At 34.7% G+C, this 20,590-nt stretch overlaps 2 protein-coding genes across 11 annotated transcripts in view; both read right to left on the bottom strand.

Annotated features, from left to right (window-relative positions):
• The window catches only part of LOC109855782 (multidrug resistance-associated protein 1), an 18,099-nt gene extending 10,425 nt beyond the window's left edge, over window positions 1-7,674 (bottom strand). For 2 of the 6 annotated variants that reach the window (XM_020430373.1, XM_020430372.1), the window contains exons 1-12: window positions 7,112-7,672; window positions 5,227-5,526; window positions 4,462-4,599; window positions 4,039-4,152; window positions 3,692-3,891; window positions 3,199-3,384; window positions 2,381-3,014; window positions 2,142-2,288; window positions 1,972-2,056; window positions 1,681-1,880; window positions 1,072-1,573; window positions 335-506 (exon numbers count right to left, since the gene is read on the bottom strand). In XM_020430373.1, the coding sequence (XP_020285962.1) occupies window positions 335-506; window positions 1,072-1,573; window positions 1,681-1,880; window positions 1,972-2,056; window positions 2,142-2,288; window positions 2,381-3,014; window positions 3,199-3,384; window positions 3,692-3,891; window positions 4,039-4,152; window positions 4,462-4,599; window positions 5,227-5,526; window positions 7,112-7,156 (2,723 nt within the window). In that variant the 5' untranslated portion in view covers window positions 7,157-7,672. Of the gene's footprint in view, window positions 1-334; window positions 507-978; window positions 988-1,071; window positions 1,574-1,680; window positions 1,881-1,971; window positions 2,057-2,141; window positions 2,289-2,380; window positions 3,015-3,198; window positions 3,385-3,691; window positions 3,892-4,038; window positions 4,153-4,461; window positions 4,600-5,226; window positions 5,527-7,111 lie in introns of all 6 variants that reach the window. The other 4 variants (XM_020430370.1, XM_020430368.1, XM_020430367.1 and 1 more) reach the window with 4 other exon arrangements.
• Window positions 7,675-11,138: 3,464 nt separating this feature from the next.
• Window positions 11,139-19,959, bottom strand: LOC109855745 (ral GTPase-activating protein subunit beta). Of its 5 annotated transcripts, XM_020430302.1 has the most exons (24): window positions 19,587-19,959; window positions 18,959-19,379; window positions 18,850-18,876; window positions 18,462-18,676; window positions 18,204-18,387; window positions 17,834-18,094; window positions 17,409-17,600; window positions 17,066-17,170; window positions 16,824-16,964; window positions 16,495-16,733; window positions 16,179-16,409; window positions 15,952-16,105; window positions 15,606-15,713; window positions 14,988-15,089; window positions 14,581-14,721; window positions 14,473-14,487; window positions 14,235-14,395; window positions 13,960-14,133; window positions 13,399-13,808; window positions 12,893-13,304; window positions 12,408-12,723; window positions 12,033-12,287; window positions 11,639-11,888; window positions 11,139-11,467 (listed from the first exon to the last, which is right to left on the bottom strand). In XM_020430302.1, the coding sequence occupies exons 1-24, from the start codon at window positions 19,620-19,622 to the stop codon at window positions 11,338-11,340; spliced, it is 4,680 nt and encodes a 1,559-aa protein (XP_020285891.1). In that variant the 5' UTR covers window positions 19,623-19,959; the 3' UTR covers window positions 11,139-11,337. The 5 variants fall into 5 exon arrangements, with proteins under 5 accessions (XP_020285891.1, XP_020285894.1, XP_020285892.1 ...); XM_020430305.1 differs by lacking the exon at window positions 14,988-15,089; XM_020430303.1 differs by lacking the exon at window positions 14,473-14,487 and having other exon boundaries at window positions 19,587-19,958.
• Between the last annotated feature and the right edge of the window lie 631 nt (window positions 19,960-20,590).

Here is a 20,590-nt window from a genome sequence, read left to right as displayed (position 1 = left end):
GCGCAGCCCCCCCTGCCTACATGCTTACAACACACGAAAAATGTACACGGTGTCGAAAAACAATAGTTTCATGAAACTTTTTTTGTTCATAAGTTTTTTATAAACAATGAGCGACGGATAAAACCTTCATATTATTATTCAGGGAGGTGACCTTGATAACATATGTCAAAATTGTTGAGATCGGAAAATAGTCCGTATAACTGCATAATTACCCTCATCCGAAATGTCCGCGATATAATTTCTTTTTTCCGCGGAAACGACATTCGCGAGCCGGGCTGGGCGCCCGATTAAGAAAAAACGCGCGTTGTGTTTTTCATACATATAAAAAACGTACCTTTTAAGAGAACCATTAAGCGATTTTCTGTCAACCATAGAACCGGATTCACTTTCGGATATTCTGGACCAGGCTCGGGTTAACTTTTGTTGCAACTCGTCCGCTCCGATTGTTGATTCAAGCTGCTGTTTAATTTCACGTAAATCAGCTTCGGAACCCTCATCAACGGGCACTGTTTCAAATTCGTCATTTTGATCATAGAATAATGATAAACGTTCATTCATAAAATGTATCGATATTGTACATTTAAAAAAATTATATAAAGGGAAAAATTCAAAAAGTTGCATGCATATTTCGAATGCAGTAAGTTTCTCAATTTTCTCATCGTTGAAAAATCGATTAACCGTCACTTCTCACATCTTCTCTGTGTGTTTTCTTCACTCTCTTTGAAAAGTTTTGCGCAAAATTATATTGCGCACACAGAGAAGTTATGTTTATTTTGCGTACGTGTGATGTGTCTGAGTGTCGATTGTGAGATAGCATCACAAGAGAAGAATGTGAGAAATGGGGGAATTCAACAATATACCATTAAATCAATCAATCAATCAATCAATCAAAGAGCAAAGTAAATATGACAGCAAGTATTTCCTACGCAAGCGTGCAATGTAGGAAAAGGAATTGTAATTACTTTTTCGCAGACTTACGATTTCCAACTTAGATCCATGAAAAGAAAATGTAACAATAAGTTTAATTATTATGATAAGAAACAAAATAGGCGATAAATTATTTATAGATACCTTCTTGTAAATGTTGCACCAAAAAGTCGGCGAAAGCGCCTTTTTTTTCCAACAATTGCTTGTAAGTTCCGATCTCCGTTATTTCGCCTTCTTTAAGAACAATAATGTTATCGACTTCAGGCAAATACGTGATGCCATGCGTAACGAGCATTCTTGTTTTTTTCTTCAACAGGCCGTTTGGGCCTATTACGTTCTCAAAAATGTGTTTTCCCACATGCGAGTCCACCGCGCTCAAAGGATCATCCAAGAAGTAATTTTCAGAATCGTTATATACTGCTCTAGCTAGAGCTACTCTTTGCTTCTGACCGCCAGATAAATTTATGCCTTTCTCTCCGATTTCTGTTTGGTCACCCGCGGGTAGCATTTTGAGATCCGGACTCAATGCACATGCTTCAATAACACGATTGTACACTGATTTATTCAAAGCCTTTCCGAATAGAACGTTGTCTTGTAACGTGGCGTTTTGTATCCACGGTTGTTGCGAGACATATGCGATTGAACCCTACAAGAAGTATTTAGACTCAATTATTATAAATTCTCGTGTGCAAGAGAGAAAAATATAAATTTTCCTTATATTTCACACTTTCAATTCGACAAAAGAATGCTCACTTTTGTATTTACTCTTCCATTTACTTTATCCATCTCACCAAGCAGAGCAGATAACAGGGAACTCTTGCCTGATCCTACTGTACCAACTATTGCTACTAATTGACCTTGTTCTACATGGAAATTGATATTTCGTAGTATTGGTCTCTCGATGTGTTCATTGTCCCAACAGAAGCTACCATTCTCAATTACTAACGCGTGCGCTAAATTAATGTGATATAATGTGTTACTGTTATGTGTATCATGCAATATATATAGAGATACTATATTTTAAAAGAGAAAGTTTTGTTTTACCTTCTGATGGATCGTGCTGTACATTATTAGGATCCAGTTCTTCCATATTCATAAATTTATTAATACGTTTTACGGAAACGTAAGCCTAAAGATAAAAAATAGTAGCTATAAATCTCTGTACGTATAAATTAACGTAAGTTATAATACATATATGCATTACTTAAACTCACTTGAACTATGTTACCAATCATCATGGGTAGCATAGAGAGTGGAAATCTTAAGATGTTGAATAAACTGAGCGAAACAAAGGCAGTTGTACTGTCTAGGACGTTATTTTCATCTATAAGTACGTAAGTAGTAAACGATACCAACGACACCTGCACATTTATGACAAAAAATAAACTATAAGTTCGCAATAAAAATTTTTTAAGATCTTTAATCACAACGCTTGACTGTTTCAGAAACGTACCAAAAATGGTGCGCACGACCATATAAAGCTCGTGCCGGCATTCAAATATGCCGCTTCTTTCAGTACTTGAATCTCTTTTACACGTATTTTAAGTATCTGCTGCTCAAACGAAGGCTCCCAAGCATACAACTTCAACACTTTGATACCATTAAGTACCTCGTTCATCAACTTCACTCTCTCGTCTTTGCTTTTCATCTGTCTGATTTGTAACGTTTTTATTTTGTTCGCGATTAAACCGTTCACGGGAATAAGAATGATCATGACTGCTAATCCAGAAAGTACCGCTGGTCCTAATATATCCCACAGAAAATACAAGGCTAAGGCTATTTGTAATGGAGCCGACCAGATCATGTTTATGTACGCGGTTAAGTCCATAAATCGTTGAGCGTCGACGGACATTAAGTTTACAATTTCACCGAGAGTGGATTCTTTTCTGGCAGAATTCGACATCCTCAATGCTTTACGGTAAATCGCCGCAATTAGGGCAGTACGTATGCGTAATCCAACTAAGAACATACGATGAAAATATTGGGATAGCACTAGTGTTTGAATTATTGCTGTAACTAAAAGTAGTACGGAATAGAAGTATCCTTTCCACATTTCCTCTCCTTCTTTGATAAAGTCAATCAGAAGTCTAAAAGAGAAATACAAATAAAGATTTTTTTCCCGAGTTTATGTAGATAATCTACAACAAGTCTACAAGTAGGTTTTGTAAAATTATTATACCGTTTTCATTTAATAAACTATATCAAACTAAAATTAAATATATACAAACTTAGATGTAAATTAGAAATTGTATCAATTTTTGATGTACTTACTTTAATATTTGTGGACTAACAAAGGTCAAAATATCCTGAATCAGTTTTAAAAACGCGCCAAACATAAATGTTGCTCCAAAAGCTTTGCAAATTGGTGGTAGAATAGAGGCAATCTTCTTTTTTTGACTATTGTTAAGATCTACTTGTCCAGTTGCTTTACGGAATGACGCTTTTGTGCTTTCTACTCTATACACGTAAAAAATATTTATTATTACACGTGTTCATTTGAATGAATGTTAACGATATGAATATTCGCGAAGCATTACACAAAGCACACTACCTAAAGTAAGTCCAAATCGGCCTTGTTAGCAAGAAATGTATATAAATGTTGTTAAAACATTTTTTGTATAAAATTCCTTATGTTTAAAACTTACATTAAAAATGAAATATGATATAAACAATATGCTGTATAAATAGCAATACGTAAATAATAAACTTTTTTATATATATATATAAGTAATCATTTATTTCGATTGTATTATATCAAGCTTACTCGTCTGTTTTCTTCAAGTTTTGATTCCAATATTTATCGAATTTCGGCACAATCTCCGAGGCCATGTCCTCCGGATTCATAGACCATAGATCGGATGTTTCAAGAGGTTTTCGGAATCCTTTCCACGCTAAAGAATTGAACCATGAAAAAACAATTCTCGATGGAAAGGAAGAGCCTTGCTCTGGACATGGTAATTCGACCTGCAAAAGTCAAATAAATATACAATCCGAAACTGTGTTGTAAATACAAAAAAAAATCACAATTTTACAACTGATTTCAAGAATTTCCTTGTGAAAGGTAAAAGATCATAATATATGTTAGAATATATCAGTATAAAAAAATTTTACCGTAGGATATTCGGAGAATTGAGGCTCTGCATCAGCCAAAAAATTAAGTATAAACAATATTATTACTATTGAATAGTAGATCATATAGGATACTAGTGCGTACGTAGGCTCTACCTAAAAATTAAATAACATTTTATTAATTTGAACAAATGTTTTTCTTCGCAACGAATACAACAAAATATTTTTTGGTAAATTTTTTAAATAAAAATTGGATACAAATTTTATACTATAAACAATAATATAAACAATGTATTTTACTTAATACATTTATGAAAAGTATTTTATTAAATTGCAATTTATTTTGCATACTTAAAAATTAATTATAAAAATTTATAAATATGTTTAAGTAAAATATATAATTGTTCATAAAATATGTTCACATGAGCCGTATGTTGCTGTTAATATTAGAGAGCTATAATATACCCTTTTAATGAGGTCGTTTATACAACTCCTGTATTGAACACATCCACATAATGCAAGAAAAAACCAAAATAGAAATAATAACCCTGATGTCTGCATTCCCTGTTTCCTATTATATATCATTAAGATAGATGCTAACACCTGAAATAATTAACAAATTTAGTTAAGCGTCTTATGCGAAAAATATTTAAAAATATTTGACATTTTGTGTTATAACAATTTCTAAAAATGATCTGTGAAAACGCGTTAGAGTCATTTTCGTATTAAAATGTTTACAAAATGTCGGACAAAAAATAAAAATGACAATGACGTGAAAATTCCAACTCGAAAACTATTCTCAGGAATATATGATTTCTGTTTCCATATTACAATCAATTAATACAAATTTTTGTGTAAGAAAGAAGAAAAAACAATTTAATATATTTAACACGTTAAGTGCTACGCCGGCCTTGAAGACCGGCGCTGAATTTTCCGTTCTGCAAACCGAAACTAAAATTATTTTTTTAATTTAATACTGTCGGTCCTCAGAGATCGACGCCACCTAAACAAAAAATCTAGTGTCAGTCTCCAGACAATTAGTCCTTATCCCAAGGACCGACGTAGAACCCTTAACGTGTTAATAAAAAAAAAAAAGCTATAAAAAACCACAATTCAAGAAAGCAAAAAGAAAGACTTAAAATATTTAAGATTAAAAAATTAAAAATTATGTTATTTCAATATATAAAATTCAATATATAAAATGCAAAATATTGCTGTACTCATACTTACGAAGGTAACGATTTTTATAAAGGGTGTATAATAATCAACACTGTAAACCGTACGATGAGTACTTGCGTATATAGCCACTCCTATGTCAATTATAGAAAGTATAATTAATCCTACAGTAAGTACTAGCTTGGAAAAAAACAACCATGTGTACGGGACATTTCTCCTTTTACTATTTAAAAGGTAGTACGCTTCCATGGCGGAGAACACCCATAAAAATGCACATGGTGTCCATATTAATATTGTTTTTTGGAAGCATTCTGTTAGATCTGGATCGTTTGTGTGCCATGTTAAGTTAGCATCCTAAAAACAAGTAAGAAACATTTTAGGCAAGTTATTAATTTTTTAAATACAAATCGGTTTTTTGTCTAATATATAAGAGATGTTTCAGTTTTTGACACGGGAAATACAACACACTGTGTCGAACACACAGTGAGTAATGATGTATTTATAGACAACTAATTGAGCCTAGAGTTCGAAAAATCTTCCTGTTTGATCATCAAACTTACTTGCGCGCCTGTAATAAAGAACAGATACCGTCCGATAAGCGATATCTTTTCTTGTTATTCATATATCTAACATTTATGAATATAATGCGATCAGACTTGCTATTAAAAAAAAAAAAAGGCAAAACTCAAACATTTTTGTTTAATTTTTGTCTCAGTTTTCGCGTAAGTTTTGATAAATGATAAGCCTTATCACACAGTAGCAACGATAAGCTGTACTCGGAGACAATCTAATTGCATCGGCATTAAAAGCATCACAGAGACTAACAAAAAACGATGATTCGATGACATAAGTCTATCTATCGAGTTCAGGAAATTAAACTATTGCACAACACAATGTGCAAGTGAGCGAGTCAACAAGTCAACCGTTCAATTACTTCAATAATTTTCTCATTCTTTCTCGTTTTCCTTATATTTTTTTCTCTTTAGCGTTTTTTTCCAGTTTACACAATAAATTTTACAATATATCTTGCCTGTAAATTTGCAAATTTATTTGTATAAATTTCTGAAAATAAAGATTTGTTTAGTTTGTAATTAAGCATGTTGACGTGACCAACGGTTTGACGGTTTTTGACATTCACTTCCCTTCTTTGTTATGTCATATAGGAAGACCTTCATATAATTATTATCTTAAATTACGCATAAACACGATTTTTCGTTATTGAAGTGTTTTTTGTTTGTCATGATGTACTTACACATCTTTCTTGAGATATTGCTTGTTTGATATTACATATATATAATGAAGATAGTGTGAAGATATGTACATACAATCATATATTAAGTAGGATTCAATTGTGATAAACGCTTGTTTATTCGAATATTTGCGCTCCTTGAGCGCGTCTCTAAATTACGTTCTATTGATGTGCGTACGTATATATATATATATAAGATTTATTTCCGTAATATGTGTACATATTATAAATATTGATAATATTAATAACATACGTATAACATATTAATAACATATACAACATTTTTTTAACACGATGTCATTGCTATTACTGTGAGGTTCTAGCGCGAAAAGACGTGTGTGTGTGTGTGTGTGTGTGTGTGTGTGTGTGTGTGTGCCCGAAAGGAAACAAAGCCAAAAATCGAACATCTTGAACGTCACGATCTCTTACGCAAAGAGACACTCTCGCGTCGAACTCTAACTGATTTAACCGATCATCGTTGACAGCAGTTTCGTAATTTTTGTTAAGGAAAAGTATTCTATGCACATGTACACACACATACGTACACGGTGTGAACACTGTGAGGTGACTTATAAGTCGCTTACATCGTCGATACTATATTTCAAAAAACGGGGAATGAAGAGAGAAACGACTAGATCAAAGAGGAACGGGGGGAGAGGGAGGAGAAGAAGGACGACCTTATTTACTCACCCAAAATTTGGTGCCGCAGAATTGGTCCATTGTTTGATTTTCCATACTGACACATTTAATCGGCCGGCAAAAGCTTCTCGGACAGCAGGAAGAACCTATATAATCTTGTGTTTTGCAAAAAGAAACAAATACGCCGCACCGCACCACCAGAAACGAAAATCTTTCTTATTTTCGGCGAGAAAATCGTTCTCGCGTGTCCTCGTTCAACACCAGCGGTTCACGCTACTGCGGCAACGGCGATGCAAAGCACTCACGACGACGGAAGGGATGAGCGAATTCGTCGGTAGATCTTTGCCACTAGCGACACGCGCACACAGACCTCCAGATTGCTCGTCGTCACTTCTCCGAAGACACACGTCCGCATTCGGGAACTTTGTCGGACGAGATGCGCAAAATTGTCGAACAATCCTTCAAGCGAGCCCGTCGTTCCCTTGTCGTGCGGTCCACCAGTGCGGTCTCTCGCCGTGTCCGAGCGAGCATGCCTGAACGTAGCGAAGTGAAAGTATCCGATATCGTCGGGTCGCGTCATGCGAGATTCGTGGCACCGATACGAGATATATCGCGGGACAGTGCGACCAATCAAGACGCGCGCGCGCGCGTGCGTAGCCGTGGCGCGAAAACCTCAATACGCTTGCGACTCGCGGCTGAATTCGCGCGTCACGAGAGTTGCGCGTATGCACGTAACATCGCTCCGTTATTCTACGAAACACGTGTACGATTTATCTCGAGTTTTTCTTAAAACGAAATTTTTTTGTACAAATTGCAAATAGAGAGAGGTTGTTTGTTTTTCTCTCTTAGAATATTTTTACTCAAATATACAATTAATTTTTGGAAAATTTTAACAATATAGAATTGTCGTTAAATCGTTAAATAATTTGTTTGTAAGCTTTTTTTAACGATTATATAAGTAATCGTCAGCAGATGAAACATCGAAATTTGGATGAATTGTTTATAAAATTTTAACATTTCTGTGAAGTCTCCCTGAAGAAGAATAAAAGAATACATAACGATAAAAAAAGTAGATGCAGTTGTGTAGATACAGCAAATTACGCCGATTCTACATATGCAATTACTTTGAGTGCAAATATATATATATATATAGCATTCGTAAGATGACTATCAAAAAGCGTAATTTATATAACACTATACACGGCGTGAACAGAGAGATCTTGAAGGATCCCAAGGCCAGTATCTTTGAACACTTTGTAACATGGAGATAAACGGATCTCTGTCTAATAATAAGCACGATCCGATCCATACACAGACATGTGCGCACACTAAAGTCCGTTATGCAGTAAATCATACGTCGCCGATCTCGTGTCGAGGCCGGCCGATTAGTCAAACCGAAACCACTAAGACCAATAGGCCGGTTCCCACAAAAGACCCAGCGACATGTGATTTAACTGTGTAACAAACTTGAAGGATGTTTCTTTTTAATGATATCGACAATCGGTGCCGCTATCGTTGACGCAATTCTACGCAAGAAGTGCATCAATTAGGAAAAAACACTATTAACTCAGCATTAATGCGCTGACCAAGTCAGTCCGGCATTAATCTGATGTGTAATTTCAACACATTGGACACAGTACATAATCAGTACCACGTAGTCGTACCATGTAATTATGTAGCTATCTTGTGTATTCCACGTTTTTAAGTATACATTTATAATTCTTGTAACCACGCTGTGATATATCATAAACAAACAGCATATAAATGTCCGTATATATTTTGATCAACGGATAAAGCTAGACAAAATTTAAAACCACACATCACAATCGCTGTTACGACTGAGTATTATTAATTTTCTAAAAAAAAACCAATTCTGTCTCATAGAAAAATCTTCTCCAAATAATTTTCCTTTTTTTTTTTTGCCAATAGATCCACATTGGCAGTGACATTGAAAATAAGATATACTGGCGTGTCGAAAAATGTCATCGTCATAGATTTGTTAGCTGATAAGAATAACACGTTGCAATCTGATATCGCGAGGAATGATTATGCGCTTTGCAAGTATGTGCTGCGTCACATGTGTACATAATGACGCCAAATCATCGTATATAAAAAGACAAACGCTCTCGATACGTGCATTTTTTGAAATAACATCAAGCTTTGTCTTTTAACGAGAAACTTGTACAAGCCATTTTTTGAGGTGTAAAACATCGTGTACGATAATTTGTAATTTATTTGACGGTGACAAAGCGGTTTTTTTTTCGCATGCCGAAACTTGCACCGACTGTGTGTGTGTGCGTGTGCGTGTGTGTATGATGGTACGAGAAGATAACTGTTCAAATACGAGAAAGTATATTTCGTTACTTGCGTAGAGGTGTGTGCTTGATCGGCGCGATTACAATAACATACAAAACGCAGAAAAATCAAACAATGAGTTTCGCGTACATTGCGTAACAATAAACTGAGCAATGACACATCGTCGCTTTCAGACCAGAGATACGCGCTGAGTCACTGCATGCATGTATTCTAAATTTTCTCGCGGATTCCAGCAACAAATAGACAAAAAAAAATTGTATAGACTTCAAAAGAATATATGTGTCTTAATAAAAGTACATTCATGTGAGCGCATTTATATCACAAAAAGAATATGTTTTTATTTTTCTATTTTCTCTTTTTTTTTCTATTACCATCTAAAATTAACATATTTTGTTGTTTGTGGTGACATTAAAATACAATTAACTTGTTTTTCCCAATAGATAAGAAAAAGTGCAGTGAAAACCAATATACTTTTAAATGCTATATTTAACTTGCCATTATCCAACTAGCATGAAAAAAAAAACACGATAAGAACATTCGAGTTTGATATCACAATGTGATATCAGTTTGGACGCAAAAAAAGAATAACAGTACTTAAACTCCGTGAATAATGCTAAAAGAAATACAAAAAAAACATTTTGCACTTATTATTAGTAATGATATATGTATAAACGATCGAGTCGCGAGCAATGAACGGATGTTGATCAAGTTATTGAATTATGCGGAAAGTAAATAAACTTTTAAATCTCAGTGAAACAAAAAAGTTGAGTTTTACTGAAATTTAAAAGCGCTTACTAGCTCACTTAACTTAAGTTTTTGTACTTAACTTTAAGTTAACCTTAAGTTTTTGTAAATGATATACGCAGTGCTATTTTCGATGTTTTTAATATCTGTGCGATATCTCGAAAAAATGTTGTCTTCTATGACAATGCAATTTATTGAAAAATCACTCAGGATAAGTTTTAACGACGTACTTTAAAGAACTGATATTTTATCACGCATACATGAGAGATTGTAATTATATGTAAAAGTTCATTTTTCGAAAATTGGAACACGAAAAAAGTATGACTGTTTAATCTCGAAATGTGTTCTGCAATATATGTATTCCGTTCAAATTAGTAAATGAAACGACTGATATAAAATAAAGCAAATCATTCGATGATTATCTTATATAACTTATCAGGTGTGATGTAAGTGTGTAAGTGTTGCGTAATGTGTTCATTTTAAAATTTCACATATACAAAAACAAAAAAGCTAAAAGTTTCTATATTAAACAAGCAACTGTTGGGATTTAATAATTTGTAGGTGATTTTAACCATATTCAATATGATTTTAAATACATTCAATAAGAGTACTATATTTGAAGAAATGTACATAGAAAAAAAAACAGAATATATAGTAATATATAATAAAAAATTGATTAACTAAAAATTATACATCTCTTTTACATACTTTCTATTACATCCGTGCGGAGAAAATAATTTATTTTACAATGTTATCTACAAAATACTGATTTTATAAGTAACAGAATACTTCAGTTCGCAATATTTTATGCGTAAAATATACGCGTATATATTAAAAATCATAATATATATTCGGATATATTCAGATATATTTAGTTTTTATCACACTTTTTTTATCGCCAGTTTTCCGCGATGTTAAGAAGTAACATACCTTTTTCCTGCGGCATAAGCAGTATTTAAAATAAATTATTTACATTTGTGCAAATAAATATTATTAAATCGACATGATAAATTAATTTATAATAATTAAATCGACATGATAAGTTAATTAATAATTATTAAATCGACATGAATTGACTTTTTTTTTATCTCTGCTTTGTATTATCACGAAATGCGTCAAACTGATTGATTTGCAAATTTTATAGCTTTAATCCTTCCGCTTTATGACGATGAAAAAAGACATTGATCACTGTTTACGTGAGAGATTCTTATACGAGTCTATTGCATTTGATAAGTTTGAGTGCTGCTGAATAAAAGTGTTAATAATTCCGGATCTGTCAAATTTCTCTTATATTTTTGTACCATCTCTTGAATTTTCAGACGTCTTCGTACATGTGGTGGATGATAACTAAAACACAAAGATTACATGTATATTTTTATATATTAAAAATAGAAGTTTACAAAAAATAATGTAAAAAAACAAACAATTGAAATTTAAGTGCAGAATTATAATTGCAATAGATGTTAATATAATGTATGGAAAACAAGCGTTGGAATTTTTTGTATCAATTTAGTTTACCTGTCGTTATCGAGTCTTTTTCTACGCCCCATATTAAGAGCCGTTTGTCTCACTAGAGTTCCCAAAACTCTTCTTGATACTACCATACCATCGATTAAAGGTGTTGCCAGATTAATCCTACTGACCGGTCCTCGTAATTTAACTCTTATCAATCCGTTAGCGAGAGCTTGAAGAAAAATAACATGTACGTCGGAAGCCTGCAGCATTCTCGATTGTTCCAATCCCGTGTAAGTGGAAGGAAGCAAGTCACCTATGTAATAAATAAAATTTTATACTGGAAATACAATAAACAAGATATAGTATAGTATAATAATATCATCGAATATACATATCAAAGTATTTAAAAGTAAAATCGTCAAAAAAAAAAAAAAAATTAAATGAAACATAATCGCACCAATCGGAAACGAAATATGATCTTCCAGACTTTCCAACCATACAACCATAATTTTTGTATTAGTCTGCGCAGGTAGAGATTGTTTCGTCGACCTTCTGGGTCTGATGGGATCCGCACTCGAAGAATTCGTTGGACCTGTGCTTGTCAGACTCGACGGTTGTTTCTCCAAATCAAGCGACATTGCTCGAGAAGTCTGCGTTGTGTTGTGCAAACTTCGATTGTCCGCACTTTCGCTGATGCTCCGCTCAAACCACGCTACGATGAAATATAAATACAAATTATTACATGTTACAAGGTAGAAAACAAGCAGATAAGTAGTATTTTCATCAAAATCTTAAAAAAGAATATATTTTAATATCGCTTTAAAAAGTTTACTTTGTCCACTGCTACTGATATCGCTGCTGTAACTGGATTCTTCTAGCGAGTCCGAACTCGCCATGAGATACGATTGCGTGGATACAACGAATGCAATTTCCGAACTCACGTCCGCCCAATATAACACGTGAGTATCACCGTTGTAGAGTGCTCCGCCGTGATTGCTGTGAGCTGGTTGTGGCACGTTTATTTGCGCCGTTACTCTCCACGAAGTAGACACATGACCCGTCCAACCCGCGTGAGCGGATACAGAAACGGGCCAACCGAGAGAACTTAAGAACTCCAGGAAGTTCGGAGATACGTTTTCCTCATGAAGCTGCAAGTATAAAGATAAAATGTAAGCAACAGTTTTTTCTGAGATATATGATGTATTATTTATTGGAGAACGCAAAACCAGTTCGCGAAAGATTGTCAATGTCACGTGAATATGTAAAAATCACAAATGGATTTTTTATAGTCGATAAAATATGATTGATATCTCTTACCACGTTTGATAATATCTCAGTGGCGGACTTCTGATTTGCCTTCACATAAAAGACGTGAACAGTATCGCAGGTTCGTGGGCTAATATTGTCCAACGTTTCTAAATCCATGCAGAATCCGGGAATAGTCGGATCTAGAGCGATAAGACCGCTATTTCTGGATTCTTCGTTGTCCTTAGGTTCCATATTTAAGAAACCGAAATGGCTTAAAAACAAACGAGCTGTTTGAAATTCGTGACAGATTTGTGGCGGTACACATTCGTCAGTTTTGTCATCTGCATTCTTTATATTACTATTGTCGTGTTTTGATTCGAGTGTTATTTGACGCTCTAAAAGCTGCGCCAAAATCTGATGTTCATCTCGCACTGCGTCATTATCGCTCATAACTGCTTCGAGACTCGGTATCGATTCGTCTCTAAAATCACCGCAATAATGTGACAAAATATTTTTAATATAATTTTCAAACTTTTGAATTTTATTCTCAAATGACGAGCGATATAGTCACTTACACTTTGCAGTGGGGAATACGATCCACATTGTCCGGGAAAAATCTCGGCTTGTAATCCGTTCGCGGTGCGGCTTCGGCTAATGGCAACGGTCGACCAGGATTACTGTTAATACTTCTAATGCTAGATCGATGACGTGGCAAATGACGAAGCTGCATCGTCCACGCATGTCTGCCGAACGGTCCGCGGATGAGAACTGTCACAGTCGGCTGAGGATCTTGATCATTTCCCAGAGGCTCCTCTAATAAAGCCAGTACGATCGCGTTCTCAGACACGAAGTAACGAAATCTCTCAACAGCAGCTTGTCGCGCTACACGTCCACCTGTCCAGCTGTTGCAGTGCCGAAGCAAAGATACTTCGTCCAATAGTGACGAAAGTGATTGTGCTCCACAGGCGCTCGGAAAATAACCAACCTACAAAAATAAATTATTATTATAAAAAAAAAGTCTAAAATACAACAAATAAAAAAAGAACTTTTTCTTCACTATCTCAGATTAATCTTAAAAACTGTCAATAATAAAAACAAACATGTACACACACATATATTGTATGTTTTGTACAAACCTGTTCCAATAGAATAGTAAGAAGCGCATCAGCGGCGTCTCTTACGCGCATAGATGCGGGTTTAAGTTCTTTCTCGTCTTTCATTTTGATGGGTTCTCCTGGTTTTCCAACACTCTTCGTACCAGATACTCCAAGTTCGACAACTTCTAATACCGTAGTCAAACAATCTTTATCCTTGAATAACATAAAAAAAAGAAGACATTATGATATAAAATATACATATACAACACATACATAAGATAATTTTGTAAACCAGTTTATAAAAACTTTCAAACCTGTAACAACTGTGGATGAGCAGTTAGCCAAGTAGTCAGACAACTAAACGCAGCAACAATAGAAGAATGGAGATCCTTAGAATGTGCTGGAGGCGGACGCCAACATTGATACGAAATATAATCGCACAACCATTTTACCGCTCTTTTGCATTCCAAGGCATCTATAACAATAATGTGATACGTATTGTTACAAATATACATTTGTTAGAAATTTGTCAATTTTTAAATGACATCAAACCTGTAAGTTTCCTTGCTGCATGCAAAATTATTAGAAACAATGAAAAGAAATATTTATTGGCGCAATAAAAATAGTTAAACAAAACATATTAAATTTTTTTTATAATACCTGTTTCACGAATACGCGTACGTGCCAATCCTGACAGCATCTCGAGTGCTGCTAGAGAGATATTTAAGTCAGTCTTCCATGATGAGATCAAACGATGACACACTAAGTACGTTGCCCGTACAAAAAGAGCATGGGCAGAATCTGCAAACAATGATCCTTCTATTTTATCTATTCTGTGAAAATCCATATCGAAAATTACAATATCTACTTATATTATTACTTTGTATTTATATAATCGTGCATAAGTTCCATAAAAGTAAAAACATATATAAAGTTTGTTTAGAAATCTTTGTAACAATAAAAACAAACATAAACACCGAGCAAAAACATAATTCATACTTTATGAATGTCCTCAAATGCAGTTTTCGTGAGCGTGTAGCAAGATAAAAACAAGAAATTGTATTTACCGAACGCAATGCATTCCTCTTGAAGAGTCACAATATCAGAGGCATCGCCAATTGATCGCTGATCGCTGGATATACTTATTTGACTGGCTGAATCGCTGGTGACTATATTAAGCGATGATAAGACGGTACAATGACGAAATGCACAACAGAACACAAAACTCGTAACAACAAGAAAAATCAACATTTCATAATATATAAGCACGTGTAAAGCTGATACGATGAGAGGTGATATATATTAAGCATCAGTAATTTGAATATCTGCGTCATACTGATTTACTCCCATTCATAAGCTACCGATTAATGTTAATGAGTTTTTCTGCTGAATGAAGTAGCATTGCTACCTTACTGGTACTAGAGTTAAATCAATCATGATCATAGACTACGCGATATACATCATATATATAACACTGTTATATCATCGTATTAAATGAGTATTTTAATTTTATCTTGTTAAATTAATTATATCATCAAAATCAATAATTTTATGCTAGAATATTAACGTCCATGATCATGATTACTCATGAAATCTGAACACAAACAGAAGTTAATACTAGATAATTCAGAACAGAGTGCATTAAACCGAATGCAAGCTAACACTTTTTAGTATCAAGAACGAACCTGAAGATAATAAGTTAGTTGTCGAGTCATTAGCTACTGTATCGGGTTGCGTGACTTGTTCCACTTCTTCTGCTGCTGCAGAATCTTGCACGCTCAATAAAAGAGCCCCTAATAGGAATTATTTTACATAATATACACATTTTAAATAATTATCTTTTTTTTTACATAACTAATCTTATCGGTATAAATAACTTAACTTTTTTTGTTTCCTAGCAGTATTCTTCGCGTTTTCTATTTATGTATTTTAAAATATATATATTAATTATAAAAAAAAACTTTTAATTCCACAAAATGTTTAACATTTTTTGGAAAAAAAAAACAGTTTTCAATTTCATAACTGACTTACCTAACAACATGTGCGTATTCTGAGGATCAGTCTCTACTTGTAAAGCATTTATGAGCAAATTCATGAGTCTCGATTTTAACTGTACAAACGTTACAGGCGTTTTCTCGGAAGAATTCGTGCCCGGAAATGTCGGAAGTTCCTTAATAGCGAGATTCTGTGCAATAATATTTATTTATTGTATGTATGCGTGTCAGTGTTGTTACTTTATAAAGTTTTATTTACATTACCTGAAAATGCAGAGGCAATGTTAACATCGATATTAACAAATGTATCGAAGCTCTTCTCAAATCTGATTTCGATACTGTGTTAGATTTCAGTTTCAAATCTTTTTCTGGTAGAACTACTTCCAGAGCAGACAGTACGACCGGTACCAAGACTTGTATACCGTTCAAATCCAAACGAAACAAGTCAGCGGAATTTAACAGAATGCTCGCGAGTGTTTCACCGCATTCGCGAGACTGAAAACAAAGTGAATTAATAAATATATAAACTGTTTTTCTCAAAATTTTTACAAAACAAAGAGCAAGAATTGAATGACAATACCTCGTCAACTTTAAGACCGTGGTACATTGCTTGATAAAATCTAGCTAAGTATACGGGCAATATTTCCTCTCCCGTTTTCTTAGCGCAGAAAATTCTGCACAAAGCGCCCAGAGCCTCTGCTCTGCCGGACTCGTAGCGATCTATACCGAGTGTCGGCGGTACGTCGCTCACGGTCTCTTGCAGTGAACTTGGTCCTTCTACAAGCACTGAAGATGGACGTTTCGACGCGCCCGAAGGTTCTAGACAATTGTTGCAATTTTGTTTGTTTACAAAAATTTATGTGCAAAAGTAATCATTTATCATGTGATACACAATTAATTAATATTTACGTGATAGATTCTGCGACCAGCCATCAGTACCGATAAACGCGGCCTCGAACAACCATTCTCCGAAAAGATGCAGTATGCTATTGCACTTGGGACGCCCAGGAGCTAAGGGAGGTCTGATGTCTTGGCCAAGTGAGGTCATAGCTAAAAGTCATAAAAGAAATTTTCGTAAATATAACTAGAAATTTATAAAGTCAAAAGAAACATTCAAAAATATAACTAGAAATTTATAAAGATGATATTACAAGCAGTACTCGAAGCAGATGACGGTCCAGAATTCGATATCAACATCGGTGGTGTACTAGATACGCGACTTGTTGTTAATCCAATTAACGACGCTTTAGGAATACCTGTAAAATATTTATGTATAACAGCAATAAGTAAAGAGAACATCAAAATTTCAATTAACTTCAATATTATTTGTTGCAATAAGGTATCTTATGTTTTATATACAAAATAGAGTGCTGTTCTTATAATATCTGTGACTTTAGATCTTTGCAAAGAGAAACTTAAAATTGGTTGAGTACAGTGTGTGTGTGTGTGTTAGAAATATATCAGCGAGAGTAAGTATCGCGCTCTGAGAGATACCCTTCGTGACTGCAGAAGGAGTGACACTGAAACTTTTGGCAAGTCTGCGTTGAGTTGGGGGTGTCGGAGAAGGTTGAGGCTGATCCTTGCCATTTGACCTATCCCATCCGACACCCCCGCTGCCGGGACCGCTATTTCCTGATGGAACGTTGGACAAACAGCACTCTTCCCAGCAGCATGCCTGTGAAACGCCTAGAACATTCGCAATGTGCAACCGCCACCAATGTGAAAAAGCTGATAGTATAAGTGCAAGTCTCGTAGAAAAAGAAAAATAGAAGATGTACGTTTTAAGAGATATACATTCAACATTGTCTTAATCTTTTTACAAAATTTGCCAACACATATAGAGATGTAGATATACATATATATAATTGTAATATGCTATTTTATATGAAGTTTAGTTAAATTAGAGATATACAACTTACCCAGAAAAGCATCAACTTGACCTGCTATGCCTTTTATGGCTTTCAGAAATATTTGTGGCAAACTCTGCAAACACGGATGCTGGCACGGATCAATAACATTCGGACTAGCAATCGCGTATTGTAGAAATGCCTGTGTTTGCGAAACAATAGCAGGCCTACATAAATCCACAGGATCGCCAATAGTGCGCAATAGTCTGTACCATGCTTGTGCTACTGCCTCATCTGACATGGTAGGTGATACAAGCTGCATGTCCTCCTCACCTGTTAACATAGACTTCTTTTTGTAATACACATAAAAAATAAAATGTTTGAATCACTGTTGCATCGATGTGATGCGAAAAAGTTTAATTTATTAAAAATAAATACGCACTTATTTTTAGTTCAGGAAACATTGGTCCATACATGATCTGTAGCAGTCTTGCTGTAAGTGCAAGACACACGCGATTCCATTGTTCGACTAAAGCTAATCTATGACGCCAACGCAGACAGGATTCTCGTAATGTGCGCCATAAAGGAGGTGAAGGAAAACTGCGTTCACAAGAAACGAGCCATACCTGAAACCATTATTTTATATTTGTATAAGAGTATTTATTGAAAAAGATATATAATTCCTTTTTTTTTTTTATACCTCTAACAGTACACCAAGCACTCTCTCGCACAGTTGTTCTCCAGCATCTTCTCTCGTCGCTGGTGGTGCCAATAATGCGTCGTTAATGCCAATGAGAAATAACAGCAGACTTTCCCACGTTTCTCTTTCTAAAGTAGCCGGACCTCTTGCGATTTGCTGCAGAGTTCTAAGCACTCGATGACACAAAACAGCCTGTCGATTTATTGTATCTGTACCTACAAAATATCAAAAAATTTCATATTGTATAATATAAAACTAAATAATGTCTCTTATTTTTTTTTTTTTTAGATATTATTGGTATAACTTGATATGCTACTTTATGTGCTAATGAAAATGAGGCAACAGTATGTTAACAACACACAAAAATATACATATTCTTATAAATTACCTAGATCCTGATATAAAAAAGGCCAGACTTTTTTGAAGAAAAGAAAACATAAAGATTATTAATGAAGAAATTATAGTGTTTATGTATAAGAAATAAAATTGACTTTTACCTTCACCTTTTCTTGGAACGAACAAATTGTGAAAATGACTTATAATTTTTCTGGCATAAAAGTTTGGATCATCTACTATTGGTCTGGGTACAGAAATTTTTGGAGTAGAATATAATGCGGACAGCCACTCGCAATATATGTTCACACAATCTCTGACAGTGTCATGCTCAGCCAATGGCAATGACAATCCATAACATATCACTTCCATGCACCATTGTACTTCTTTGTCAGTAGAGAGTGAACTAGGCTCTCCTGCTTGAGTGATGCCAAGATTTGCAGCAAGCTGATGTACTATGGATAATGCAACTTCTTTTCCTGTACCAGGAGGAAATTTTCCTAGTACGCTTTGGCTTTCCTCTGAACCTTGCAGGATCAGAGTGCTTAATGAAGCCCATTCTGAATACATTCCTCCTTGGGAATCCTAGAAATATGTTTTATCAAATTTTTGAAGTTTTAGAAACAATTATAATACTATTAAATAAGCAATTAAGATTTTTTTTAACTATTAAAATCATATAATTACACAATAAACACATATCGTTGTAAAAAAAAATATAAATCTATATAAAAAATAAACAAACGCATAATTACTTGATATGTCTATAGAATTAAGTATATTATAATTTACCTTGAGATTAACTCTGTTGAATACGCCTAAATTCATAGATTATTACACGTCTATACACTCTACAGTTTAAAAAATAGCTGCGCAAGTTGAACAAATCAGCTTCAAAGTTGGAGGTCAATTATAAAAAAAAGTCTACGTAGTCCATTTATTAAGTGGTATTAAGCCAAAAAGTAATATGTGAATGGTTTTTTTCTGAACGGGGCGCCGCCATATTGAATACGATATTTTCGACCGCATGAAACAAGACTCTCGTGTAAAGAATAATATTGCGTACAAACATCAAGGGACCGATTGATTATAAAATTATCATTCTGTCATAATTTTCATTGTCATTCACCTCGAGAGAAACTTTTTTATCGTTCTTACACTATTCTCCTTCACCGACAGAACGGTTGTATGTGACCACGAAGTTCTCTCCCCGTTCGATTAGAGGCGCTAATATCGCCATTCAATATGACAGCGTCTAAAGCCTGTTTTACATTGATCGCAAGCGCAAACGCAACGAACAGGTCTGGTAAGAATTGACTAATCGTATTGATCAAATCAGCCAATTGACCAGCGTGATTGGTCAATTCTACGAGATCTATATCTTGCGTTTGCGCTTGCGATCAATGTAGAACGGGCTTAACGCGGGATAGAACCGTGTGTATTAGGCCTGGTTTATGCGAGCAATAACTGTTAACTTATGCCGGAATCGGTAAAGTTTAACTATATGATTTTAATACTTCTGTTTATACAAAATTGCCGAATGCGTATAAACAGAAGTATTGGAATCCTATAGTTAAACTCTACCGGTTCCGGCATAAGTTAACAGTTATTGCCCGCATAAACCAGGCCTTACCAGAGAGAAGCCTGAGAGCGGCCACGGCCATAAGAGTTTCTGTCATAGCTTTTCGTGGATATGGTTCTATTCCGTGCTATGAAAACACCGACGTGGTGGGGATACGCACACAAGCGAGAACCGTCGTCGTACATCAACATAATATGTCTGCACACTTCCACGA

Source organism: Pseudomyrmex gracilis, unplaced genomic scaffold, assembly GCF_002006095.1.
Source record: "Pseudomyrmex gracilis isolate BER0280 unplaced genomic scaffold, ASM200609v1 scaffold_98, whole genome shotgun sequence".
NCBI lineage: Eukaryota > Metazoa > Arthropoda > Insecta > Hymenoptera > Formicidae > Pseudomyrmex > Pseudomyrmex gracilis.
The sequence above is the reverse complement of the archived record's forward strand: the minus strand, read 5'-3'. Positions and strand labels throughout refer to the sequence as shown.

What these genes read in the sequence shown, in the direction of transcription:
- LOC109855745 (XM_020430302.1), bottom strand. Translation starts at nt 19,622, where the DNA reads ATGAATTTAGGCGTATTCAACAGAGTTAATCTCAAG. An exon ending in TCAACAGAGTTAATCTCAAG is followed by an intron (nt 19,380 to 19,586) that starts GTAAATTATAAT and finishes ACATATTTCTAG; the next exon opens with GATTCCCAAGGAGGAATGTA. An exon ending in CTCATCCACAGTTGTTACAG is followed by an intron (nt 14,134 to 14,234) that starts GTTTGAAAGTTT and finishes ATGTTATTCAAG; the next exon opens with GATAAAGATTGTTTGACTAC.